Source organism: Muntiacus reevesi, chromosome X (assembly GCF_963930625.1).
Source record: "Muntiacus reevesi chromosome X, mMunRee1.1, whole genome shotgun sequence".
Lineage (NCBI taxonomy): Eukaryota > Metazoa > Chordata > Mammalia > Artiodactyla > Cervidae > Muntiacus > Muntiacus reevesi.
The window spans coordinates 31,451,201-31,477,136 of record NC_089271.1 but is presented as its reverse complement, the minus strand read 5'-3'; the positions used below and the strand labels follow the sequence as shown (position 1 = coordinate 31,477,136).

Genomic DNA, 25,936 nt, shown 5'->3' with positions numbered 1-25,936 from the left:
GCATTGGCAGGCAGATTCTTTACCACTGAGCCACCAGGTAAGCCCTGGAACTTTCAGTACTTCCCTGTTAATCTGTGACTTATAACCTACTTTCATAATTCCACAGTACACTGCAGGGCTTTTCTCCCTGGTTGGAGCTGCTTGGCTGAGTGAATTCTCTTGTCCAGGGCTCAACAAATTAAAACCTACGGGCTCAGTCCAGCCCACTGCTGATTTTTGTATGGCCCGTGAGCTAAGAGCTGTTTTTACATTTTTAAATGGTTGAAAATAACCAAAAGAATTTCATGACATGTGAAAATTTTCTGAGCTTCGAAGGTTAGTGTCCCCAAGTAGGGTTTTATCAAAGCAACATCAGACTCATTCTCCTATGTATCATCCTTGGTTGCTTTCATATCACAAAGGCAGGGTTGGGTAGTTGTCACAGAGAGTATATGACCTACAAATCCCCAAATATTTACAATTTGCCCCTCATTGGGACCATTTTACTCAAGCTTGTTCTTATCAGATGGTTCTCGAATCTTTGAATATTGGCATTCTATGTGGGATGACAACTTCCAAGTATTCTGCTCATAATAGCGGTTGAAATTTTAACATTCATTGATGGAGAAAGAGTGTGACAGCAAAAATAAATCAGTAAAGCTCTTAATGAATTTGCCTTTTATTAATCTTAATAGCATGGCTATTAATTTGATGCCTTGTTCAATATATGTCTACAGACAATGCCTTGTAGGCACATGGATTTATGAATCCTTTGCAACAACCTAACAGCTTTCCAACAAATATCCAAGCAGAGCAATATGGAAGCCTAGTTAACTTACCCTCCTAATGCATTCATGACCCTCCTAATACGGATATTAACAGAGCAGGTTGATTCCTGCTTATCTCTATCTTCAAAAGCTTCTTCTTGGTTCCTGTATTTGGTTAGGAAAAATGTGTTCTGAGCACTTCTTTGTTTTCAAGAGAGTGTGACTAAGTGGTGAAATGTTTTGTCTCCTAAATTCTGTTTGTATCGTATGCTTTCACCAGTTTTTTTAAGTTCTTTGAATGACATGTCCAATTAGGAACATAAAGGATATATTATTTAAATAAAAACTGACACTTATTGAGGATTTTATTATGTACTCAGCACTAGATTAAATGCTTTATTTACATAGCTCATTTATTCTTCCCACTCACCCTACCAAATAGCTATATCTACCAAATAGTTATGGCTATTATTACTATTACACACAGCTTCAGAGTGCCTGAGCCAGGGTTTCAGCTGAAGGAACCTGACTACAGAACCTGGACTGTGTAGCTAAATGCTTCTTTGGTAGATAAATGACCAAGGTGATCTTAGGTCTCTGTTTGCGTGAATCATCACAAATTATACCTTTTGTCCCAGCTTAATTATCTAAAGCACCAACTTTCACTCTCAGATGTGTCCTGATTTGGACAGTAGGGTAAAAGAGACACTCTGTGTAAGAGTCAAGATTGACCCTTTTAGACTGAACAAAGACAGCAAATGAGCAGACATTTAGGTGCAATTTTCTGTTAAGTGATAATTGTCTATAGGATGGGAATTGGTTGAAATATTGTAAGAGTCCCAGAGGTGTCATGCAAACATGACTGAAAACATCATGGTGACTAGCATTTCTCTCTTTTCCCAGGTGAGAACTAGTAGTGTTTAACTGCCAAGACTGTAGTGTCGACAACCTACTGAATGCTGATTGAAAAAAAAAAAAAGATATCTTTCTTCAGCTTTGACGCACTACTGTTCTACCCCTACTATTCTTTACCTGACTTTTCTTTTTTCTTCCTTTTGCCTAATTCTTATGGTAGTATCTCATAAATTCAAATCTTTTTGCCCTTCTGACTTCTTTATCTGAATTACTCCCTCTCGATGATTCAAGTCTGACTCTCAATGAATGATTCCCAAATTTCATAGCTTCATATCTGACTCTTTCCCTCAGATTTTACTTTCTATCTTTAAATCTATGATCTGGGTGCTTCTACTACTGCATCCAAGCAGTGCTTCAGTTTTTATCAATTGCAAACATTTGTTGCCTCCAATTACCCACACCTAGTTACTCAGACATTGCACACATATTTTAGTTATTATAACTCATTTGTCTGCATGGCTAAAGAAGTAGCAAATATTGGAAAAATCATGGACTTTGGAATCAGGATTACTCAGATTTGAAATCTGCCTGTTTTAATTACTAGCTTATGATTCCAGCAAATTATGTAGTATCTGTGCCTCAGATTCAATATCCTCGCTTTATTGAACACTGGCTGTGAGGATTAAGTAAGAAACATTTAATACAGTTGCCTGTAAGGTAGTAAGAATTCAACAAGTGCCGTAGCTAGTGGTCTTGCTTGCTTATGTTAACGCTATGGAGGTTGAGGCAGTGGTGGAAATGATGGTGGTAATTGAGGTAGTGATGATAGTGAAGATGATGGTTGGTAGAGAAGGTAGAGATGGTGGTCATGTACTATTGGGGAAAGAAATTTCATAATAAGCATCCTTTGAAGCTTACTAAATGTAACAGAAAATTGACTTTTCATCTTCTTCAAAACAGAATTTACTGTCTGACTTCTCCATTTCTGTTCTTTACTTTTTCCTTAATTATTATTATTGTTACACTATATTATTGGGCAAGTGCCATCATTTTAGCCATTTTCCAAGCATTCTGTCAACACCATGCCTTAAACCATATACCTCCTTGTGGCCAGATTTGCCCCTCCCCTTTCTGATTAATCTGCCTTCAATTAATGTACCTAAAATGTTGCTTTTATGGTGACCCTCTTGACTTGAGATCCCTATAGCTCCAGTTGTCTCCACAATAAAACACAAATTCCTTCCTATGGTATAAAATGTTTCTCCCACCAATTTTGTGTATGCGTGCTCAGTCATATCTGACTCTGTGATCCCATGAACTGCAGCCCGCCAGACTCCTCTGTCCATGGGATTTCCCAGGCCAGAATACTGGAGTGAGTTGCCGTGCCCTCCTCCAGGGGATCTTGCCAACCCAGGGATCGGACCCACGTCTCCTGCATTGTAGGTGGAGCCATCAGAGAAGACCAATTTTATGCATAGCTTCCCCTGAATCTTTCCACTCCATCCAGTATGTTACATTCATTTTTTGCTATATGCCTTGGTGTCACCCACGTACAGTTTTTTCATCACCAATCACGACAAAGGAATCTCGTTATCAGGTTTTTTAATATTTTACTTAGATTTCATACATAGTACCATATATATAATAAATAATCACAAATATTTGTTGAAAGAGTAATAGAGTTCCAATTAATTGTGATGACTAAAATATTATTTTTCAGTAGCATTTAAATAATTCCTTCTACTTCTTCATGGATTTTTTTAAACAACAAACAAATGAACATTTTGATCATCTTTAATATTCTAATTTCACCCAATAGGACATCATTATTTACTCAAAACTATTAAGGGATTTAAAATTCAGCTTTGTACTACACTACGCTTTCTTAATTATGTAAGGTGCATTTAGTTGATTCCTTAATAATGATACTTAAAAATGATGTAGTTTTTAATAATGATAAGTTTCTACATTTGTTATATTTACTGCATAAATTGTCCTCCTTACACTAAGATATATAAAAGTGCTTAATGATCTTGGGTCACAAGGTAATTATTTCTAAAATAAATTATCCCTGTAGTTCAGTGATATTATTTTACATATAGGTAATTATCAGAGTGTGGAACCCACTCTAGGTTAAAACTAGATCTATTATACAGTTAATTGGGGTTCATTGAGGAGAATTCACTCCTAATCATGTAACAGTTATTTTAAGAAACTTTTCACAAAAGGTTTCATTTACATTTTTATATCAGCTAAATGAAAACAATGGTAAATGGAATTGTTTTTTAAATAAATGCAATCTCAAGAAAGATGATTTTTAAGTTATAGTGTTAATAAAAGCATCCCTGACCTCAAAGGAAGTGTAGAGAGATTTAGAAATAACTAAATTCACTGAGTTTCTATATTCTGCTATGTAAGCAGACAGTCTTAAGTTTGCTTTCTCTTGCTATGTCCCATATACTTACTAAATGGTGGAAGAAAGTGCCTAGATAATTATGTACCTGAGTAATTATTGTATTTTCTATTTTTCAGCTTGTGTTTTTTATTTTTTTTATAAAAATCTACTGCCTAAATAATGTTACTTTATGTCACATCCTTGGAAGGAAGTTAGATGTGTTAGATGAGGTCTCTCTTTTTGCAATTTTTTGAGAATAATGCCTAAGCTATTTTTTAAGTATTTAACTTAATTTCCAAACTATAATCTAGAAGTTGTAAACTAAAACATTTTAACTTATTCAAAGAATCTAATTAGATGATTAATGTGTCTAAGAGCTCGTTTTTTATTTCCTATATGATAAGTTGGTCCTAAAATACTTGAAGTGTTCCTCTAGTGATAATATTATTTTTTTCCCAATGGCACGGCCCAGAAAAACAAAACCTTGCTCCTTTTATCTAAGGAAACCACACTCTAGAATTGTTCCTGGTTACAGGTTAATTGAGGTTCTGAAAGGTTAAATAACTTGCTTTCAGTTGCAAACCAAGGACTAGTGCTGAGTCTCCTAATTTCCATTCCAGTGTTACATTTGAAATGCCCTACTTCTTTTTATGTATTAGAGTCAAATGACCTTGGTCATAAACTCAAATTTCAGTTCAGAAACTACTATTGGTGAATAATAGAAACCTTACAGACCATCTTCAGATATTCCAAAAAGATAACCATCCATTTAAGGTTCTTAAAGCTAATTTGTCATATAAGTCAAGAATATCAGTAAATGTGTATTGAAGAATATAAGAATGATAATTCTAGAGGCACGCTAAGTGGCCAGAGAACAGATCAAGCAGTGATGCTCATTGCGGTGCATGACATAGCATCCCTTGGGGGTTTCCTGGAAGTGCAGATTTGGGGGTTGTTCCCCAAACTTGCTGAATCAGAAGCTCTTCTTGCGGACCCAGGAATCTTTTACAAGCTCTCCAGTTCATTCTTGATAAATCTTGACGTTTGAGAACCCTTGCCCAAGAGCAGTGGTTCTCATACTTTAGCATACATCAGTCATCTAGAAGGCTTGTCAAATAGCAGATTACTGGTCCCCAGCAGAGTTTCTGATTCAGTAGGTCTGGGGCAGTGTCTGAGAATCGTAATATCTCACAAGTTCCCAGGTGATACTGATGCTGCTAGTTCAGGGCCCACATTTTAAATCAGTGCACTAGAGCAGCATCTTAGTTTCATCCTAATTCTTGCTTCTCGCTTCCCCAAAGTAGCCCCATCTTGTGACACCTCTAATGCTTTATGTTGAAATGATCTTTTCATATGCTTGTTTCACACCCTCAGCTCAGGGCTTCCTGAAGTCAGGATCCATATCTTACTCTCAACCTGCTACGGGGCCTTCTAATTTGGGGATGCCCAATACATGTTTCGAATTGAAATGTACTGTACTGAGAACTGGGTGTCTAGTCATAGCAGTTGTATGAAAAAGTACTCTTCCAGAAGGCAAGGCACAAAAGAACGCCAACCAAGAGGAAGGTAGAGCTATCTTCCCAGAACCATACCATACAGTTTGTTCTGAGTGAAGAAAATGGTAGTCACATATATTCATCTAAAAGAAGCAGCATGGTTGAATGCAAAGAAAAGTTGATTTTAGTCAGAAGGTATGAACTACCACTATTTCCGTTCTTCTGAGTCTTTCTTTCACCCTCTCATTCTGTACATCAAGTGCTGAAACTATACTCAACAAGCTTACCAGAGATCTCCTTAATTGACAGCTCCAAAGGTCACTCTTCAGTTTATCTGTCTTGACCTCTGTGCTACGCTTGACAGTGGTGATTAGTTCCTTCTTGAAGTTTTCTGCTTTCTCAGTTTCTGAGATATTGTTCTCTCCTGTTTCTTTTCTCCTCCTAACACTTCGACTATGTCTTCCCATTCTCATCTTCCTCTCCCTTTCCTGTTGATCTCCAAAAGACATATTTTAGCATTGTTTTCTTTTCATGGCACTCTGTTGTCCAGGGGAATGCCATGTATCATCTTGCTTTTCTCAACCATCTATACCTGATATTTTCTAAATTAATATCTCTAATGTAACCTCCATTTTGATGCTCATACCTATAGCATCCACATATTTTTTGGGCATTTGCACCTGAACCTCTTACAGAAAACACAAATGAGGTTCTGCAGTTTAGACTGCCCATCTTTAGAGAGTGTCATTCACATCATACTTATCATAGTTCCTGCAAACAGCCTTCTAGCCTTGTGCAGTGCACAGCCTGTGCAGCCATTCACAGCCGTTCAGATAGTTCCACCTTCCTCAGTCCCTTCAGGTATGCCTCTTGAATTCTCTTTAGTTTATCTCTTTTTTTTTTTTTTAAACATCCAGGCTACTTTTCCCCTAGTTTAGTCTCTGATAGTTTTCTGCATGAAATTTTTAACTGATTTCTCTGCCTCACCCTTCTTATCCACACTCTTCACAGCGTCCTGAGGGATATCTCAAAATGCAGTTTTAATTAGATCATTCCTCTGCCTGTGGTTCTTGAAATGCATAGCACAGAAATTCCTTTCTGATCTTTGACTGTCTGACTCTCCAGCTTCAATCCCTTCTCCCCTACCCATTTTTTTTATATGCCAGTGCTACTCAAAATAGACTGCAAACCATTTATTACCAGTACACAATGAGATAAAGAGCTGGAACCAGAATATAAATCAGTGCACTGCTGCCTTTGTCAGGAAAGTTTTGCAATTAAAAAGGAATCAAATGAAATCATGTGCTTCATGACTTCATTGATTTCTGCTCTGAAGACTCTTCTTGTCACAAACTACTAACAGATAGTTCACAGACTGGCCACACACTACATTTCAAATGGCGCTGCCCTCTGCTCAGCTTTAAAGAACCGCCCTCTGATCTCCGAATGCTCAATATTCCCTCAAACTTATGTTTCTTTGTACTGACTGTTCTCTCTGTTGAAGATCCTTTTTCATTATGTTCCCTTTTCCAGCTCCCACATTCCTTTTCCTTAACTAACTACCTTCTCTTTCTGGGAACCTAACCTCCCAGACATTTCTCAGCCTTGACAGACAATCCTTCCATTCAAACACTTGCAGAACTTCATTGTAATCATCTTGTTTTTGCATATGTATCTCTAGTAAACTCCTTGAGGGCAGGAGCCATTTATTTGCAACTCTAGAACTATAGCACTTAATATAGAAGTTCACACATTGTATGTGTTAAGTAATATTCATGGGATATCAAATGGGTATTTGTAAGTCTTGTCAGGAAAACAAAAACCACTCGAGGTGTTTCAGAGAAAGGAAATATAACCCAGGGACTTGGAGAAGGAGGTGATGAAAAGCTGGGAAGCAACATGTGAAACTATCAGAGACTAAACTAGGGGAAAGGCAGCTTGGATGTAAAGAAAGGGATAAGCTAAAGAGAATTTAAGAATCATACCTGAAGGGATTTAGGGAGGTGGCAGATATTAGGACAGCTGTGAATGGCTGCACAGGTTCTGCACTGCACAAGTCATGTCTACTGTGGCTTCAGTTTCCTCTGGATGGTCCCTTCCTTCTTAGATCTAAGCTCTTGTCTGGCCATCCTGACACTGCTAGTCCCTGTTGGAAGGTCCCAACTTGGAGACTCTGCTACCATCTCCGAGTGGTGTTCCTCCATCTTCCAGTATTCTTTCAGGGCCTCTAATCACAAGCAAGAGGACAAGCAATAACAGAAAATGTCTCTGATAGAGAGAGGACAAGAAAAACATAAGGACTAGATCCAAAAGAGTCAATGGGATGGGCCTGTGACTGCATAGATGTAGATTCTGGCCTTGCATCTTCCACTTATCAAAGATGTGACTAAAGCAAGTCACTTACTCACACTCAGAATCTGTTTCTTCACCTCTGAAATGGAATTTATATGACTTTCCTTTTTGGCCTCCACACTGTGGAAATTTTATTACATGTGTCTCTGTTGATGATTATTTAGGCAAATATAAACATGCTCTCTCCAGGAGAAAGTTGAGTTCCCAATTATTAATTTAGAACAGACATCTTCCCATTACCACATTTGTGTTATAAGAGAAAATATTTTTGTTCTAACATTTTCTAAGAATATTCTTATTCTTATGTCTTCCCTAGTCAGAAACCTGTATCTCTGTGAATTAACACTCAGCAAATAAAATGTATGGCTCTCATGGACTGAATTATTCATGTCTTAAAGCCCTAACCCCAATTCGATGATGTTACTTGGAAATGGGTTATTTGGGGGGATTAGATTTAGCAGAAGTTTTTTTTTTTTTTTTAAATTTTATTTTATTAGTTGAAGGCCAATTACTTCACAACATTTCAGTGGGTTTTGTCATACATTGACATGAATCAGCCATAGAGTTACACGTATTCCCCATCCCGATCCCCCCTCCCACCTCCCTCTCCACCGGACTCCTCTGGGTCCTCCCAGTGCACCAGGCCTGAGCACTCGTCTCATGCATCTCACCTGGGCTGGTGATCTGTTTCACCATAGATAACATACATGCTGTTCTTTTGAAACATCCTACCCTCACCTTCTCCCACAGAGTCCAAAAGTCTGTTCTGTACTTCTGTGTCTCTTTTTGTTTTGCATATAGGGTTATCATTACCATCTTTCTAAATTCCATATATATGTGTTAGTATGCTGTAATGTTCTTTATCTTTCTGGCTTACTTCACTAGCAGAAGTTTTAAGGGTGGGGCCTTAATGATAGATTAATGCCATTCTAAGAAGAGGCATCAAAGAGCTTCTTCTCTCTTGTCTTTACTATGTGAGGGTACAGTGATAAGGCAATGATGTATAGGCCAGGAAGAGAGATCTCACCAAAAATTGAACATGCTGACACCTTGATCTTGAATTTCTGGCTTCCAGAATTATGAGAAAATAAATTTGTGTTATTTAAGCCATTCATCTATAGCACTTAGTTATGTCAGCCTGAGCTGGCTTTGAGTTTTAACTAAAGTTCATAGAGATGCTCACTAAAAGAAGTAGATGGGCTTCCCTGGTGGCTCAGACAGTAAAGAATCCGCCTCCAATGCAGGAGACCCATGTCCAGTCCCTGGGTCAGGAAGATCCTTTGGAGAAGAGAATGGCAACCCACTCTAGTATTCTTGCCTGGAGAATCCCTTGGACAGAGGAGCATGGTGGGCTATAGTCCATGTGGTCACAAAGAGTCAGACATGACTGAGTGACTAACACACACACACAGATGCTCACTAGAAGAGGTAGATGAACTGAAACAACTCACGATGCTAAGGAAGTGACAGTGGAGCAGTGAGTACACATCAGATTCAAATGGCTTTCTGCATTGTACTAGAGTTTCTAAACCTTAACTGGAAGTTATTTAAACTTTAAAGACCCACAAGATAAAAGTATGTTGAAGTCCTTTAAACTCAGCAAGCTTTCACACTGAGAGTATTTAAAGTTTAACTTGCCTCCCACAAGGTCCAAGGTACCAGTCAATGAATGGAGAGGTTCTTTGAACACTCTTGTGCCAATTCAGGAGAATCCAGATATGCAAATTCAGTTCCTGGGTTGGGAGGATCCCCTGGAGGAGGAAATGGCAAACCCGCTCCAGTATTCTTGCCTGACGAATTCCATGGACAGAGGAGCCTGCCAGTCTACAGTTGATAGGCTTGCAGTCAGATGCGCCTGAGCGACCAAGCACGGCACAGCACACAGTAGTCAATATGAGTCCATAGTGTTTCAAGAATCTAGTAGCGACAGCACCATTAGTTTTCTTGCTAATTTTCATAATCATTCAATAATATCTAATGGATCACTATGATGTGCAAAGTGGTCTAGTTGCTGTGACCAAAAACCATATTTAGTCCTTTCCTCAGGAACCTAGCATTCTCATGGTATACACTATGCCATGAAGAAGTACCAGTGAAATATTAGAAAAGTCATAAGTCATAAAGAAGAAAGGATCACCTCCAGTCCTGCTTGACAGTTGAGCATAGAAAGCTCATGGAGACATTAGCATCTGAGTATACAGTTAAAGGGTAGGGGCATATTGGACTCAAGATGAGGGAGAAAGGCAGTGCAGATTCCGGCTGTCCTACAAGTCTTTATACAAATGGCACTGATAAAGGGTTTGGGGTGTTTCTGTTGGCTTGGAGCAGAAATATGTGGTATGAAAGAGAGAATTAAGGGATGAGGTTAAAAGGTAAGTTGAGTTCATTATAGGGAAAAAAATGTACTCAGTGCTAGACTAAGGAACTTTAATCTGGTCATCGAGAGCCAATGTATATTTTTGAAAGAGAGCAAAGCAATATGGCTACTGTGAACCACACTTTTTTGGCCCTACCTCTCTGTTGGGAGAGATAGACCATGACAACTTTATAGAGCAGAAAGGTGGTCAGCAAACTGTTCTTTAAGGAACCAGATAATCCCTATTTTAGGCTGCTGCACCATATTATTTCTTTTGCAAGAGCTCCATTCTGCTGCAGTCGGGAGAAACCAATTGTAAACAATATGTAAATGGTGAACGTGACTGTGTTCCAATAAAACTTTATTCACAAAAATGAGTGGCAAGCCAGATTTGTCTGCTGAACCATTGTTTGCCTATCCCTGCCAAAAAGGGTGAAATAGACTAGATTATTTTGCTGTTGATGGTTTTTATGTATTTGCCTTTTACTCTTTGTTGTAGCTTTCTTTGCAGTTTTCATTCTGGTGGTTACAAGAATGAGTTTTACTTTATCGATCCTTAACAGAACACTAAGACGGATAGACCCACTCTCAAATGAGAAAGTAAGAGGTGGCCCGGGGCTGGCTTAAACCCAGCAAGAAAGAGTCATGGAAGGCAATAATCACAGCAGCTTACATGTATGGTCTCTGCCATATATCAAGTACTCTTCTAAATATTTTTCACATATTAACACATTTAACCATTAAAAGAGCATTATAAAATAGTTTTTTTTTTTTTTTTTTTATTGTTGATCCTCTTTGCTGATGGGAAGAAGAGACACAGAAAAGTAAAGTGACTTGTTCAAGGTCACAAGCTTTGCAGAAAGCAATTCAGTCAGGATTTGAAACCAGACATCTAGAACAAGATGCTGCATTCTATTTTTAAATTTTTTTTACTGAGATATAGTTTATTTACAATGTCATACTAGTTTCAAACGTATGGCACAGTGATTCAGTTATACATATTTATGTGTGTGTGTGTATTTTTTTTTTTTGCAGTCTCTTCCATTATATGTTATTACAGGATATTGAGTATAGTTCCCTGTGCTATATAGTAGGTCCTTATTGGTTATCTATTTTATATATAGTTCAGTTCAGTCGCTCAGTCGTGTCCGACTCTTTGTGACCCCATGAATCACAGCACGCCAGGCCTCCCTGTCCATCACCAACTCCCGGAGTCTACCCAAACCCATGCCCATCGAGTTGGTGATGCCATCCAGCCATCTCATCCTCGGTCATCCCCTTCTCCTCCTGCCCCATATATTTTAATCCCAAGCTCCTAATTTAATCCCTCCCCTTTGGTAACCATACATTTGTATTCTATGTCTGTGAATTTATTTCTGTTTTATACATAAATTCATTTGTATCATTAGTTCAGATTCTACTTATAAGTGACATATCGTGTGATCTTTGTGTTTCTCTGTCTGGCTTACTTCACTTAGTATGATAATCTCTAGGTCTATCCATGTTGCTACAAATGGCATTATTTCATTCTTTTTATGACTGGCTGATATTCCATTATATTTATATACCACATCATGTTTATCCATTCATCTGCTGATGGGCATTTAGGTTGCATCCGTGTCTTGGCTATTGTAAATGGTGCTACTGTGAACATTGAAGGGTACACATCTTTTCGAATCATGTTTTTCTCTGGATATATGCCCAGAAGTGAGATTTCTGGATCATATAGTAGTTCTATTTTTCATTTTTTAAGGAACCTCCATACTGTCTTCCATAGTGTCTGCACCAATTTACATTCCCACAAACAATGGGAATTGTTTTTCCCATTGTTGGAAAAAAGGAAGGCTCCTTTTTTTCCACACCCTCTCCACAGGATGCTGCATTCCTGAGCTCTAATGAGAGAACTAAAAGGTAATTTCATCAAATTATTTAGTTGGAAATAAAGTCTTGACTGAGACTGTTTACTCGTTTGTTTAGGACTGTCTGTGGAGATGATGCAGTTACTCTAGATTATGGCTATTCTACCGTCTGACTCTAGGGGAACACTGCAGCATTTGGCTATCTCTTTAAATACAGAGATCTTTATCAGTGAAAAAAGATTTTTGTTCAAAATTAAGTGTCTTTTTCACCAACAGGGCTTAGATGGGAGTCCCATCTAATTGAACTGCTTTTCCAAGTGCAGGATTTCCAGTACTAACCATCGAGTTAAACCCGTTGTTGGTCGTAACTTTTGTCATCTCTGCTTAAGGAGTTCTAACATCAGAAAACACATCAGCAGATTGGAAAGTGGGGATTTTAGGAAATTAAGGAAGACTGCAAAGTAAAAATAAACTGTGAAAAGTAACTAATTCATAATGCCATGAGGGTATGAATTATACAACTAAATATCATAGTTTAAGTTAATGACAATGTTCAGAATTAATATCATAGTGTTAAAGACTTCAGCCAAATTCTGGCATAATCCAAAATATTTAGCCTAGTAGTAACTACCAGACTGTACTGTGTAGCAACAAACAAGTTCATGTTGACTTTTCCTTAATATTTTAAAAGATAATTCCCCTTTTATTTGGAACAAAGGAATATACATATAGTGTAGTGGAAATTGCTGGATTTGGATATATCTGGTTTTGAATCTTAACTCCATATTTCACTGTGTTGAAAGAAAAAGGGAGTTTCTGAAGCTCTCTATTCTTGATATAGCTATGAAAATGATTATAATAAATAGCCTACATGATTACCATGGGAAACAAATTAATTTTTTTCTTTCTGAAAGCATATGACATGAACAAGATGCTTAAATGCTATTTTTTCCTTGGAATTTGATTGAATGTTAAATTAACATTCTAAAAACTTAATGTTGATGGTACAGGAATGTAATTATAGGCAGATTTATAGACCACAAGTGTCTACATGTTTATTAACATTCGAAAATGTAGGTAAAATTAATGAACTAGGGAAAAAAAAAACTCCTGAGTTATAAAGTCCAGAAAATGCTACTATATTCTTTGGATTAAGCATTTCTCCCCAGTTTGAAGACATTTTCTCAAGGGAATCTCTGTGTTACAACTTAAAATACTTTTATGTGTGTGTTAAAATAGCTGAAGGCATTTTAACTTTGCATCTGTGGGTGCCTTCTTCACATGTTCTTTTTATACCATTTTATCTGTATCTTTGGACATTTTATGTTTCCCTGTAAGAGAACTCCCATGAAAAATCCATTTGTCACCATGTTATCATTATGTAGATAAGAAAATAAAAGAGAAGCCAATTTGAGGTCCAGGCAAGCTGTGGAAGGGAATGTGCACCCTCTAGTGCTCACAATTATTTCTCACAAGGGCATATACTGCTTTGTTTCATCATTTAAATAAACATTAAATTAGATTTTAAAATAAACAGCTCAGAGTTTTTAACTTGAGCATATTACATTGTATGATCAAAGATGTATCACTATGACAAGATTTCATCTCTTAAAAGAATATTTGTATTAACCTGTGTTAAGGTGATTTTCTTGCACAGAACTGTGTTTCAAAGGGACTTTCAATTTACTGAAAATGAAAAATAGGCTCCAGGCATCTGTGGCTTAGCAACATTTTATTTCCAGTCCTCTGGGCCATGCATTTTTTTGTCCATATGCTTTCATGGTCTCTGGCTTTATACCTAATTCCTCTAATCTAGCTAGTTCTGACATACTAGAATTTGGGGAATTCCCTTAGTTATTCAAGTGTGTTTCTCTGAAAGTTATATTAACAGAAGATGTAAAAGTGACTTCTTTTCAACTATATCACATTTTGGAAGTAAATATTAGCAATATATTTGTAAATGATTGAGATTTATTACCAAATTAAGCTAAGAAGATTGTGTCCAAGTCATTTTAATCTACCACATGTTAAAATATTTTAGTTGTTTTACATTTTGCAGAGAAGCAATATTTTCATCGGAGTTTTGTATCATTCAGCACAATTAACTATCGTAGAGGTTCAGCTATTAATTTCAATGTCAGATAATGCATGGAGAGTTTTCAGGCATTTGTAGCTTAAAAATATTAAATCCCAAGGTTTGTATTCGAGGTCATATATTTTTAAAAAACAGTATTTTATACACATTAAACATGTAATTTGATTTGCCATAACTGACGATGGAGAAAACGCACAGGTTTTATGTTTTGGACCAGAATTCAGATTTTTGAAGCACACGTTAAGCAGTCATATTTTAGGACAAGGTAAACTATAGAGAAATTGATTTTTTAGTATCTTTTTAAAGATGCATTTCAGTGCAATCTGGAATCATTAAATTTTACTGTACCGAAACATATTATTTTATGAGTAATGCGCTTAAACTTACACATATAAAACTAGAAATATATTTAAGCTTGTAAATAAGATCATGCAAACATAAGTAAAACAGATTATTTGATAGGACTGTTAATATGGCAAGTTTATAATAACTAAGAACAGTGTTCTCTTCCGTTCGTCATATTTCGTTTCAGGTGCTGTATAAACTGTTGAAAAGAGCTTATGGTTTTTATTGTAAGTGAGAATCATAACATCCTTAGATGTTTTATAACTTGATTCCTAGATGAGCAGACTAATGTATTTGGAGTATAAAACCTACAGTGTAAGCAAAGTTGACCCCAGCTTTGTATCTCAGGTCAGATCGCTGTAATTAGTGAGATAAATACACACACATTGAAGCGTAATTTTTAAACAGTCTTTGCTAGTTTCTATTTTAAGACCAGTTTGATGGAAGTTTTGTAATTTGTGAAATTTAAAGGAAGAAGTAGAGGAAAATCAGAGAAGTTAAGGCATTTGCCCAAGAAAGCAGCATAAAGGTAAATAAGATGAGTGAGTACAACCTGTGACACGTGACTTTGAGTTCAGTGGTTTTTCTATGGTACTATATTTACTTTACATTTGAAGCACACACAGACATATATTTACGTACAAATAGTCATATATATTCACATACATTAGAAAAAATTTAAAGCAATCGTGTGGCCCTCTTCAGCCCCATCCACCAAGGAAAAGAAGTCCACATTATATAAGTGCATGCACATATCTGCGTGTGTATATACAAACTATCTTGATTTAGGTGTATAAACTGACTTATTTTCTCCTGATTAGATAGGATTTCCCCCTTTAATAATATTACATAACTCTATAAGTGCAATAATCACTGTATACTCAGCACATCTTAAAATCCTAGAAATGCTTTATATTTTAGCCATAACAAGGTTTATATTGATTTTAAAAAATACTTTTTAACATGTTTCATTCGATATTTTATAAGATCTCTCTGGCTCAAACTTAATTTGTGTGCTATTTATCCAGTTTTTAAAAGCAAGTAACATGTGGACACATATGGGAGGGAGGGATGAGTTTTCCCAGAAGGAAGGTTGAAGGGGAAAAATAAGGGGCAGGTTGATCAGGAAGACCTTCCCAGAAGTTGTATATCTTGTACCAAGTCTTGAAAGATCAGTAGGAGTTCATCAGATGGTCAGGCATTTGAAAAATAGCCATATACCAATATGGAACTGTGGTGCTGGAGAAGACTCTTGAGAGTTCCTTGGACTGCAAGATCAAACCAGTCAATCCTAAAGGAAATCAGTCCTGAATATTTATTGGAAAGACTGATGCTGAAGCTGAAGCTCCAGTACTTTGACCACCTGATGGGAAGGGCCAACTCATTGGAAAAGACCCTTATGCTGGAAAAGATTGAAGGCAGGAAGAGAAGGGGGTGACAGAGGATGAAATGGTTGGATGGCATCACCAACTCGATGGACATGAGTTTGAACAAGCTCTGGGAATTGATGATGGACAGGGAAGCCTGGCGTGCTGCAGTCCATGGGGTCACAAAGAGTCGGACACGACTGAGTGAATGAACTGAACTGAATATGAAAGTAAAATGTGTTCTTAAGTTCTAGAAATTTGGAAGAATAAATATGATTATTAAAACATAAAATAAGCAAAATTTAAAAGTCTTGCCTTACCTCCAGGCTGATTTATTCCACATTGTTGTATCAGTAAGCAAGAGTCAGATTTTTATTTCCATGAACATGAAAACTTGTGTTCTAGCTAATTAACATGTACATTAAAATTTTAATTTATTAAGTCACCTGGTCTAGGCCTACAGCCTTAGGATCCTGCAAGAGTTAATATATTTCACAAATGTTAATACTTTACTTCCAGGCTGCTAAAGGAGAGGCTTGTACATTTTTATGAAATGCAAAGATATTTAAAGATGTAAAAGGGCTATTCATAACCTAGCTCACTAATCAAATTAGTTTAAATCTGAGAACTTGAAGGAGTTCTTCTTTCACAGTTTACACATTTGGGAATGATGAATTCCAAGTGGTATATTGAAAGCGACTGAATTAAAGTTTATGTAAATATGTCATCTCAGTTAAATATATGGCAGTCACTATATTAACAGAACACAGTCCGCACCTGTTAAGAGGCTCTTCTGACATATTTAGCAGAGTTATCATGGAGCACAATTTACATACAATGATATACTGCTGACAGTTCAAAATTGCTAACTTTTTAGATTTTTTTTTTTTTGTCCACACTGCAGAATATTAGTTCCCTGACCAGGGATCAGACCCAAGCCCTCTGCATTAGGAGCATGCAGTCTTAACCACCAGAGCATCAGAGAAGTCCCCAAAATTGATAATCATGAATAAAAACAAAGATGAGATTTTAGGACATGTTTGAAAAATATAGCACAAAATATTCATCAACACTTAGAGGAAGAAAATCATTTTGTAAATAGAAGTCATAATTTTCTTTAAATAAAGAGAATGTTAAGTTGGATAAAGTTAGACTGGATTTAAGGGATAGAGTCTGTAATAACATAGAAATACATTAAGTACAGAGTGAAGTGTGTTATGAAAGTAAGATGAGTGAGTTATAAGGAATTTTATCGATGAGTTGATTCTAACAGTGTAGAGGTCCACTATAAGCAACTTAGTCTATGTCAGTTCGTTATCAATATTTTGTGAGAGTTTTAAAAGTGAAAAAAAAAGAATTAGTAGGAATGAGTGATTTTATGAGGGAAGAAAAATACAGGCACAGAATCCAAGATTTCATATGTATTGAAAATAACTCTTCATTGCTATTCTTGAGGATTTTGAAAAGGTACCTGAGTTACATCTGTATGATATCTTCAGTTGGTGATTAAATACCCAGCCTCAGGTAGTACAAAGCATGATAGAAAATACCAATGGCAAAATGCTAGGGAGAATAGATAGCATCCATTTTAGAAACATGTATGCATTTAACTCAGGGGAGTCTGTTAATTTGCCATACATCTCAGCAAGGATATGTGAAAAATATTCAACGCCAGTGCAAATGTGAAAACTAGGGGGCAAAGCACAGAAAGTGATGAAGCAATAGCTGCCAAATTGATAAGGAATAAAATAAATGTGCAATTGTTGCTTGGACGCCAGGGTCTGAGTAGGAGCCAAGAAGGAGACCTTGTTCATTTTGCTAAAAGCAGTGGAAATGTCACTGATACTCAGCATTGAATGTGGGCCATGGGCACTCAGTAAGGATGCACAGGAAGGCTTTTGAAAACTCCGCCACCTTCCCCTTCCATCCTCATTGCCGGCATACAGAGATGTGGATGCCTATTGGCAAAATATTAGAGGGAAAACAAGTACTAGCATCTGACATTTAAGTCCCAGAACTCTAAAAGGATGATATTAAATGCTCCATGTTGGAGTATAGGTTGACTGTGGATTACATTGAGATAGAAAAAGTTTTTAGTAAGGAAATCCTAGTTGAAGAAACAAGCTCAAGTCGAAGCAACAGAAAAAAAAAAATAATGTAAACAGAATATTAGATGAGTGATAACTCAGAGTTTAAATCATATAAGAATTTGGTTTAGGTTTCACCTGTTGCCCAGGAATGAAGATGTCACGGTGATCAAAGAAAAAAGAAAGTCTAACAGGTCAGAATAATACAGACTCATAGACACTTTATTCCACTACTTTTCAGAAAGAAAGTGCAACATATTGATACTTATGCCTATGAACAGATATTTTTTTCCCCTAGATGAAGCTTTCGTCTCACCAATTCCCTAGAAAAAAAATTGAAGTCCCTTCAAATTGAATCTGTAAATCAAGAGAGTATAATCACTCTCTAAAAGATCCTTATGTCAAGGGCAAGTTTAAGTATCTTTCGCAATCTAGTTTCAAATCTATAAAACCAGCCAAACAAAAACATGGAATGAGGAAAGACCTCTGTATGAAATTTCTCATCCTGTTGCCTGAATTGATGTGAGTTATCAGAACTACATGCCAACTGGTGCCCTGGCCTCCCTTAAACTCTACATAGTCTGAGCAGCAAGCAGACGGTTACCATGGTGTTGACTCCACAAAGGCTTCCTTGTGTAGAGATAACCAATTTACTGGGCAAAGCCTCTAGCATAGACACTGATTTAATCTTAATTCAGTGAAAAGGTGTTTCTTGATTATCCTAAACAAAAGTCACAGTATGAGCTGAACCCCCATCTGATGTCTAAAGCATTTGTTGTCAAATGGATGCTTTGCTACACCAAACTCCTTAATAATGTGGACTGCTGCATTTTCAACTCTATTATCTGTGGAATTTAATTCTATGTCTGGCATATAGTAAGCACTTAGTATATATTTTGTGGCAGAAGTAAAGGGGGAATTGTGTTTTGAGAGGAAACATACACAATTTCCTGTTTTTCAGAAAGACAGATGTCTAAAAGTATAGGATTTTTTGGAAAATTATTTAGTTTCAAACTGAGTAAATATCCTCTGCCTTTTTCCTTTGCAGTTGATTGGAGATGGTGGTAAGGGATAATTATAACACGTGCAAACAAGATCACTGTAAAGGCCTAGTGAAAACTTTTTCCAACATAGGCCTTAGCAAATCTCACCCAGCTGTGATGCCAGCTTAGCATCTTGAGTCAAGTTTTAGTTTCATGGATTTGTAGGCAGCCGTGAGCCACCTTTACTAGAGATACACTGAATCAGAAGGGTGTGAGACCAGAGAAACCAAGAATAAAGGGAGAAATTGACATTGAATGGTGAATATTCACATCTCACCTTTATGAGTTAGCATATTTGATGTGTAATTTAATCAGACTAATGTAAAGGAGAAGGGACAAATTTCACCAAAGTGGGCAAAGTGGATTATATTAAGAAGTCAAGTTTCCAAAATGTTAATAGAAAGTTTCCAGTGGAAAGGTGGATAAGAGTCAAGTATTTCACTTCATTGGAGGAGGGACAGACTGAAGTATGGCTCCTTGGTTCCCTACGAAACTTGAAGCGAGTTTTGTTTCTAGAAGTACTTGAATGAAGTACAAACTTAAAGTACAGGGTTAAGAGATCTGAAATTTTTCTCTTTATCCTAAGAAAAATAGAAAAACTTTGCATGGTTAAATGAATGAAAGTTACATAATTAGGTATGTTTTAGAAATGATAATTTCACCAGTGGTGCATGGAACAGATGGGAGAATTTCGGAAAGATTGCCTAGAACCAGTTGAGAAGCCATTGCAGTAGTTTTTGTCACATTTAACGGTAAGATCAATGAGGATGCCAACTGAGGAGATCCTGAGAAGCAGACAAATTCAGAAGAAATAGAATATTTGATGGATTAGACTTGGCTAAATATGGGAGGGAAGGGAGAAGAGAATATCAAAGGTGATAGATAGATGGTGATGCCTTTAATAGGTCTGAGGGACACTGAGAAGGTACCGGTTTGGGAGAGAAATTCAAACATTAAGTCTTGATATTATATATTGAAAGAGTTCTTATGGCATGCAAGTGAAGTCATCGAGTTAGAGGATGATTATGTAGCTATGAAGCTGAGAAGAAATGCTTGAAGTAGAGATATCTGTATCAGATTCACAGATATATGTTATTGCTCTTGTTTAGTTGCTCAGTCATGTCCAACTCTTTTGCGACCCCCTCTGAACTGACAGGAAACTGGACAACTCTTGCAAAACATTTACCTTTGTAGAAGATAAGAGAATGGCAAGAGAGGAATCTGGAGGTCAAGAGAGTGTTGATTTTTAATAAAGGGATCAAATAAAATATGTTTAAATTTCCATATGAAGAATTAACTTGAGAGAGAGGGATTGAATTTACAGTGGATAGATTAAAAACAAAAACAAACAAACAAACAAACAAAAAACCAACTGATACACTCAGATACCTGAGAAGAAGTAAGAGGATGAAGTACCAAATGCAGGCCAAGGGATTGGCTTTAACTCATTATTGACTGGGAGATTTTTGCAGAAAGTAATGCCTGTGGCTGGTGATTTTTATTTTGGCTGACCAAAAACTAATTCTGTTATTTCACTAATACTTTGTGGGTTATTACATTCAATAGTTACACCTGACACATCTGTAAAGTCTTTTGAGCTTTGTAAAATGATGTCTACAATCCACTTTTCTGCAGAAGCAAAAGAGCGTTCTCTAGCACTGTGAGTTTCATTTTCACTTTCTGTATCAGAATCAATCACTAGCATTTTTTTGTTGGTCTAATACTCACATTGTCTGAATCAGAACTGTATACTGAAGAACTGTCATCTTCTGAGACATTAGTATATATGTCACTTGGAGAATCAGAAAATATCTGCATAAAATTTGCTGAAAAAATATTTTTCACCTAACATTTTGTGATGCATCATTTCTGAAAATTTTACATTTATAGTATACACAAGTTGGAACAAAAACCTAACAGAGCAAAATGTGAATAATAACAACAATCATAAGTTGTATAATGAACCCTTGATCAATTTTAAGCTCTAAGAACTTCACAAGGTGATATTAATTGTATCACTCTCTAAAAATGTATTGACACGTCTCCAGTCAATAACAAAGGCATATTAATATGTCTTCCATCAATAATGTTTAAGTAAAAGAAGAGAAACTCACTCATTGTAAGGGAAGGGAATGAGAAGGGCACGGGCAGGTAAGATTGACTATTTGGACATAGGAAGTGGAAGTGGAAGAAATTGTAATCTGATAATTGCGCTTTTCTCCATCAAGTAGGAATAGATGTCATCTGTTGATAGGTGGAGAAAGAAGACAGATCAGAGCTTTGAGAGCTTTGGGAAAAGTTTAAAATAGTTCCTGTGGAGAGTCAGAGCTCAAGGTGAAAAAATTAAACATGGCAGGATGCGGGGTTCATTTGAGGTTGTTGATCATTGACTTAGCATGGCTTTCCACAAGAGTAGATCTGGAGACGAAAGATTTTGATGCAGGTAATTAATTTAGGAAGTAATCCCAGGAAGCAAAGTGAGGAAGTGAGATAAAGAAAAGGCAACCAACACAGGATGATACATGAGCAGATTATCGATGGAGGCAACTGCACTCAATCCAGCTGGGAACCTTTTGAGATACTGCGTGTAATATCCTTCAGGGTGGTTGCACTGAAGGGCAAGGGAGCTGCATTATTTATCTACCAACTATCCCCGACTCTCACATAACTAAGCTATTAACATCCCAGCACTCCTGGCCTGCCTTATATACTGGCGAAGTGAATGCCCTCAGGCAGAAACACACAAAGGTTTATCCCGGGCTAAAGGAGAAAAAATGTCCTTCTTAAGATATGGGAAACATGTGCTGGATTTGTGGGGTGACTAAATGACCATAGTTGAAAACTATTAATTTTATAAATTAATTAACATCAATGAGAAAGATTTTTGGCAGCAAGCAGAAGGACTCTTTTTAAATCAACATTGCAAACGAAGAAATAGGAGACCTAATAGTTAAACTTCTGCAAAAATCAAATATAGGAAAGATAGCCACCATGTATGATAAAACGAAACACCAGTACTATGTATGATTCATATCCAAATGAAATAAAGGATTGACATTCAGTGATGTGAGATTTAGAATAAAAAAAATCTCTGAATTCTGATCTCTGGTTTTTTTTTTTTCTATTTCTAGTTGGGTAGCCTTGGTAAATAAGAAACTCAGTAAATACTTATTACTATGAATCAGGCCCTCTTTGAGGTGAAGGATATAATGGTGAACAAGATCAATTAAGTTTCTTCCCTATGGTAGTAACAATCTGAGATCAATTAATTAATTTATCTGAGCCTCCATCTCCTCATACAGCAAAGAGATGTGTCATACTTTATTTAGCACAGGCTTGTAAGAAAGCAAAGGAGGCCATGCTTTTGGAAATGTTTTGTGTTCTGTGAAACTTTTTATCAGTTTAATTTTAAAACAATAGATTGCAACCAACATAAAAAATTCTTCACAGGTTTGTTTGATTTAAAGGCTACATCTATGAAAGTATTCATAAAGAGAGAAGATACTTGCCTATTCTTTCCTGATTATAGTAAACACCCCTCATATGATTTTGTTAGGAATCAAATTTTAAGGAAAGTAAGATACTCACAAACCAAAGAATATCATCAAAGTAACTAGAAGTAGGGTAGGCTGACCATCAGATATCTTCTATTGCAGGAGTCCACAACCTGCCTGACCTAATGTCTGATGATCTGAGGTGGAACTGATGTAACAATAATAGAAATAAAGAAAAAAAGAAAGAACACAATATATGTAATGCACTTGAGTCATCCAGAAGCCATCTCCATCCCTACCCCCAGCCCCTAAAAAAAACTGTGTTCCGTGAAACCTGTCCCTGGCACCAAAAATGTTGGGGCTACTATTCTAGAAGATTTAAACAGCTGATTTCAACTGTTTGAGGGCTGTATTGGAGAAAAAAACTATAGCATGGCAAATACAGTACATTACTTGGCATCTTGTATCTGTATTTTTGGTATACCCCACACATTTCATGTGAAAATCGAATAAGTTTATTTTCCTGGATACTTTTGTCTATTTTGTTTTATAATCGATTGGATTAGATGGTCTCTAAATTCCCTTTATCATAGATTCTTTACAGATGGTGACAAAATCTATAGATTCTTTCTCAAGAAAAATGCACATACCTTCAGAATTGTGCCTGAAATTTCAAGTGATTCCTAGACATTCTCCACCCTTGCAACTCATCTGTGACTCCCTGAAAATCTCTGCTTTAACTGGATCTGAATCACCTAATCAGAGTTAATAATTAATTTCCATTAGCTCCATAGATCTCTGGAAAAAAAGAGTGTTTGAGGATAACAGTGTAGGTGATCACATATCTCTTGCAGCATAACAACCCACCTCAAAATGTAATGGCTTGAAACAACAGTTATTTATCATATCTCACAATCCTGCAACGTGGGCAGTTCTGTAGCTCTAAGTGAAGTCAGCTGGAGCACTTACTTAGATGTATTCAGCTGGTGTTTGAATTGGGTCAGAAGGTCAAAGGAGGCTTTATTCACTCTCCTGGCACTCCTGCTCAGTCGCGTCCGACTCTGCACGACCTCATGGACTGTAGCTTGCCAGGTTTCTCTGTCCATGGGGCTTTTTTGAGACAAGAATACTGGAGTTGGTTGCCATTTCCGTACCACTTGCTTTTTTCCGTGGTCTCTCTGCCTGGCAAGAGTGAGCTTCCTTCAAACACTTTTAGTTCAGTTCAGTTCAGTCACTCAGTCATGTCCGACTCTTTGCGACCCCATGAATCGCAGCATGCCAGGCCTCCCTGTCCGTCACCAACTCCCAGAGTTTACTCAAACTCATGTCCATCGAGTCGGTGATGCCATCCAGCCATCTCATCCTCTGTCGTCCCCTTCTTCTCCTGCCCCCAATCCCTCCCAGCATCAGGGTCTTTTCCAATGAGTCAACTCTTCGCATGAGGTGGCCAAAGTATTGGAGTTTCAGCTTCAGCATCAGTCCTTCCAATGAACACCCAGGACTGATCTTTAGGATGGACTGGTTGGATCTCCTTACAGCCCAAGGGACTCTCAAGAGTCTTCTCCAACACCAGAGTTCAAAAGCATCAATTCCTCAGTGCTCAGCTTTCTTCACAGTCCAACTCTCACATCCATACCTGACCACTGGAAAAACCATAGCCTTGACCTTTGTTGGCAAAGTAATGTCTCTGTTTTTTAATATGCTGTCTAGGTTGGTCATAACTTTCCTTCCAAGGAGTAAGTGTCTTTTAATTTCATGGCTGCAATCACCATCTGCAGTGATTTTGGAGCCTTTAGGATCCTTGAAATTCTTATATAACGCATGCCTTCTCAGAGTGTGTGTTCCATGAAGACAAGATCCAAGGTTCGAGCACTAATCAAACCTGTGCTTGCATTACACATACCAGTAGCTCCTTTGCCATAGGCAGTCACGTGACCAAATGCAGCCTCAGTATGGCTGTGGAGACGACATGAAGGACATGAGTATTCCAGGTACGGTTTAATGGGGGCTACCAACAGGAATCTTTGTTTGTTTGTTGTGAACACATTCCCAAACAATGATTTATCTTGGAAAATAATGATTTTTCAATCAATGCAGACTTTCAAGCAAAGGCTGAAGAGTAGCTTATAGGAGATAGTGTACAGATCGTTGCTACATTGAGATGAATAAGATTACCTCAGTGATCATAAGACCAGATCAAAGAAGACTCCAAATTTTGAGCCAACCTGACTAGGGAAATAGTAGTGATATTAACATTAATAGGGGCATCAGGCTGAAGTTTCAGATTGGGAGAAGAATGGTAAATGTGGATAGATTGCCTTTTTTTTTTCCATACAGAAGAAAGAGATAATCAAGAAATAATGATCCTTATTCTTCCCTGTCTTAGGTTGGATGTCGATATAACTGAACTTCACAGTTGGATTACTCGTTCAGAGGCCGTGTTGCAGAGTCCTGAATTTGCAATCTATCGGAAGGAAGGCAACTTCTCAGAACTTAAAGAAAAAGTCAATGTAGGTTACGCATTAATTTGTATGTATTTTTCTAACTTTTGCTGCTTGTAAACCCTGTGCTCTGAACTTTATGATTCTCTTAGAGTTGAAATGATTAACGTGGTATGCTATAGTGCTTTTAAATATATCTTTAAAATATGTTTTGCACATCAAATAGAATCAAAGTTTAGCCTGGAGAAGTCTTTCCTGATTCTGCTGTGACTGCCCAGGAATACTTTTCATAAACCTTCTTTTACTTTTATATTATTTAGCTGTAAATTAGCAATTTTGTAGCATAAAGTCATATTGATTTGCCTTCATACATTGTTCTTTCATCTGAAGGCTGGGATTTTAGTAGGCTTGCAGAATAGAATGGAAAAGAAAATACCTGGTCCTTAGAAATACTATAGACTCTCTTTGTGCTCTCACTGTCATCAAAACTTTATACTTTGTAGTCATTATTAATTATCATAAATCATAACATACTTGGATTTTCTGGATATTTATGTATTATATTACCATAACTAAAAGATACCCGACCTTTTTCAATATTTATAAGAGATCATTTGCTATTTTTATTCCCTACTGAGACATTATAGTTTTGTCCTTTACAATGCAGTTTTTATTAATTTAATAAGAGCTGTATTCATCTTCAGGGACATTATCAAGGCTTTGATATTTCGACTTTGACATGTGAACATCCATTTTGGTAGGTAATTTGCAATAGTTTGTGAGGGAATTTTAACAGGAAGAGTAAATATTTTCAGTGGGAAGGCTAAAGAAACAGGTATCCTGAAAGTTAAATAATTTTAGTTATAGGAGGATCTCGTATGTGGATTAACTCTGCTTTATTTTCAATCATTTGATTTCATGAATTATAAAACCTGTTAGATTTTTACAAATACAACACTAATATAGGTACAAGGTAATACTTGCTGTGGGGTTGGAACTTTTGGA

The 25,936-nt window shown here is 36.9% G+C and overlaps 1 protein-coding gene across 2 annotated transcripts in view; it reads left to right on the top strand.

The window, feature by feature from the left end:
• Positions 1-25,936, top strand: part of DMD (dystrophin) — a 2,163,935-nt gene that overhangs the window by 702,339 nt on the left and 1,435,660 nt on the right. For both annotated transcript variants that reach the window (XM_065915496.1, XM_065915495.1), the window contains one exon: positions 24,877-25,000. In XM_065915496.1, the coding sequence (XP_065771568.1) occupies positions 24,877-25,000 (124 nt within the window). The remainder of the gene's footprint in view (positions 1-24,876; positions 25,001-25,936) is intronic.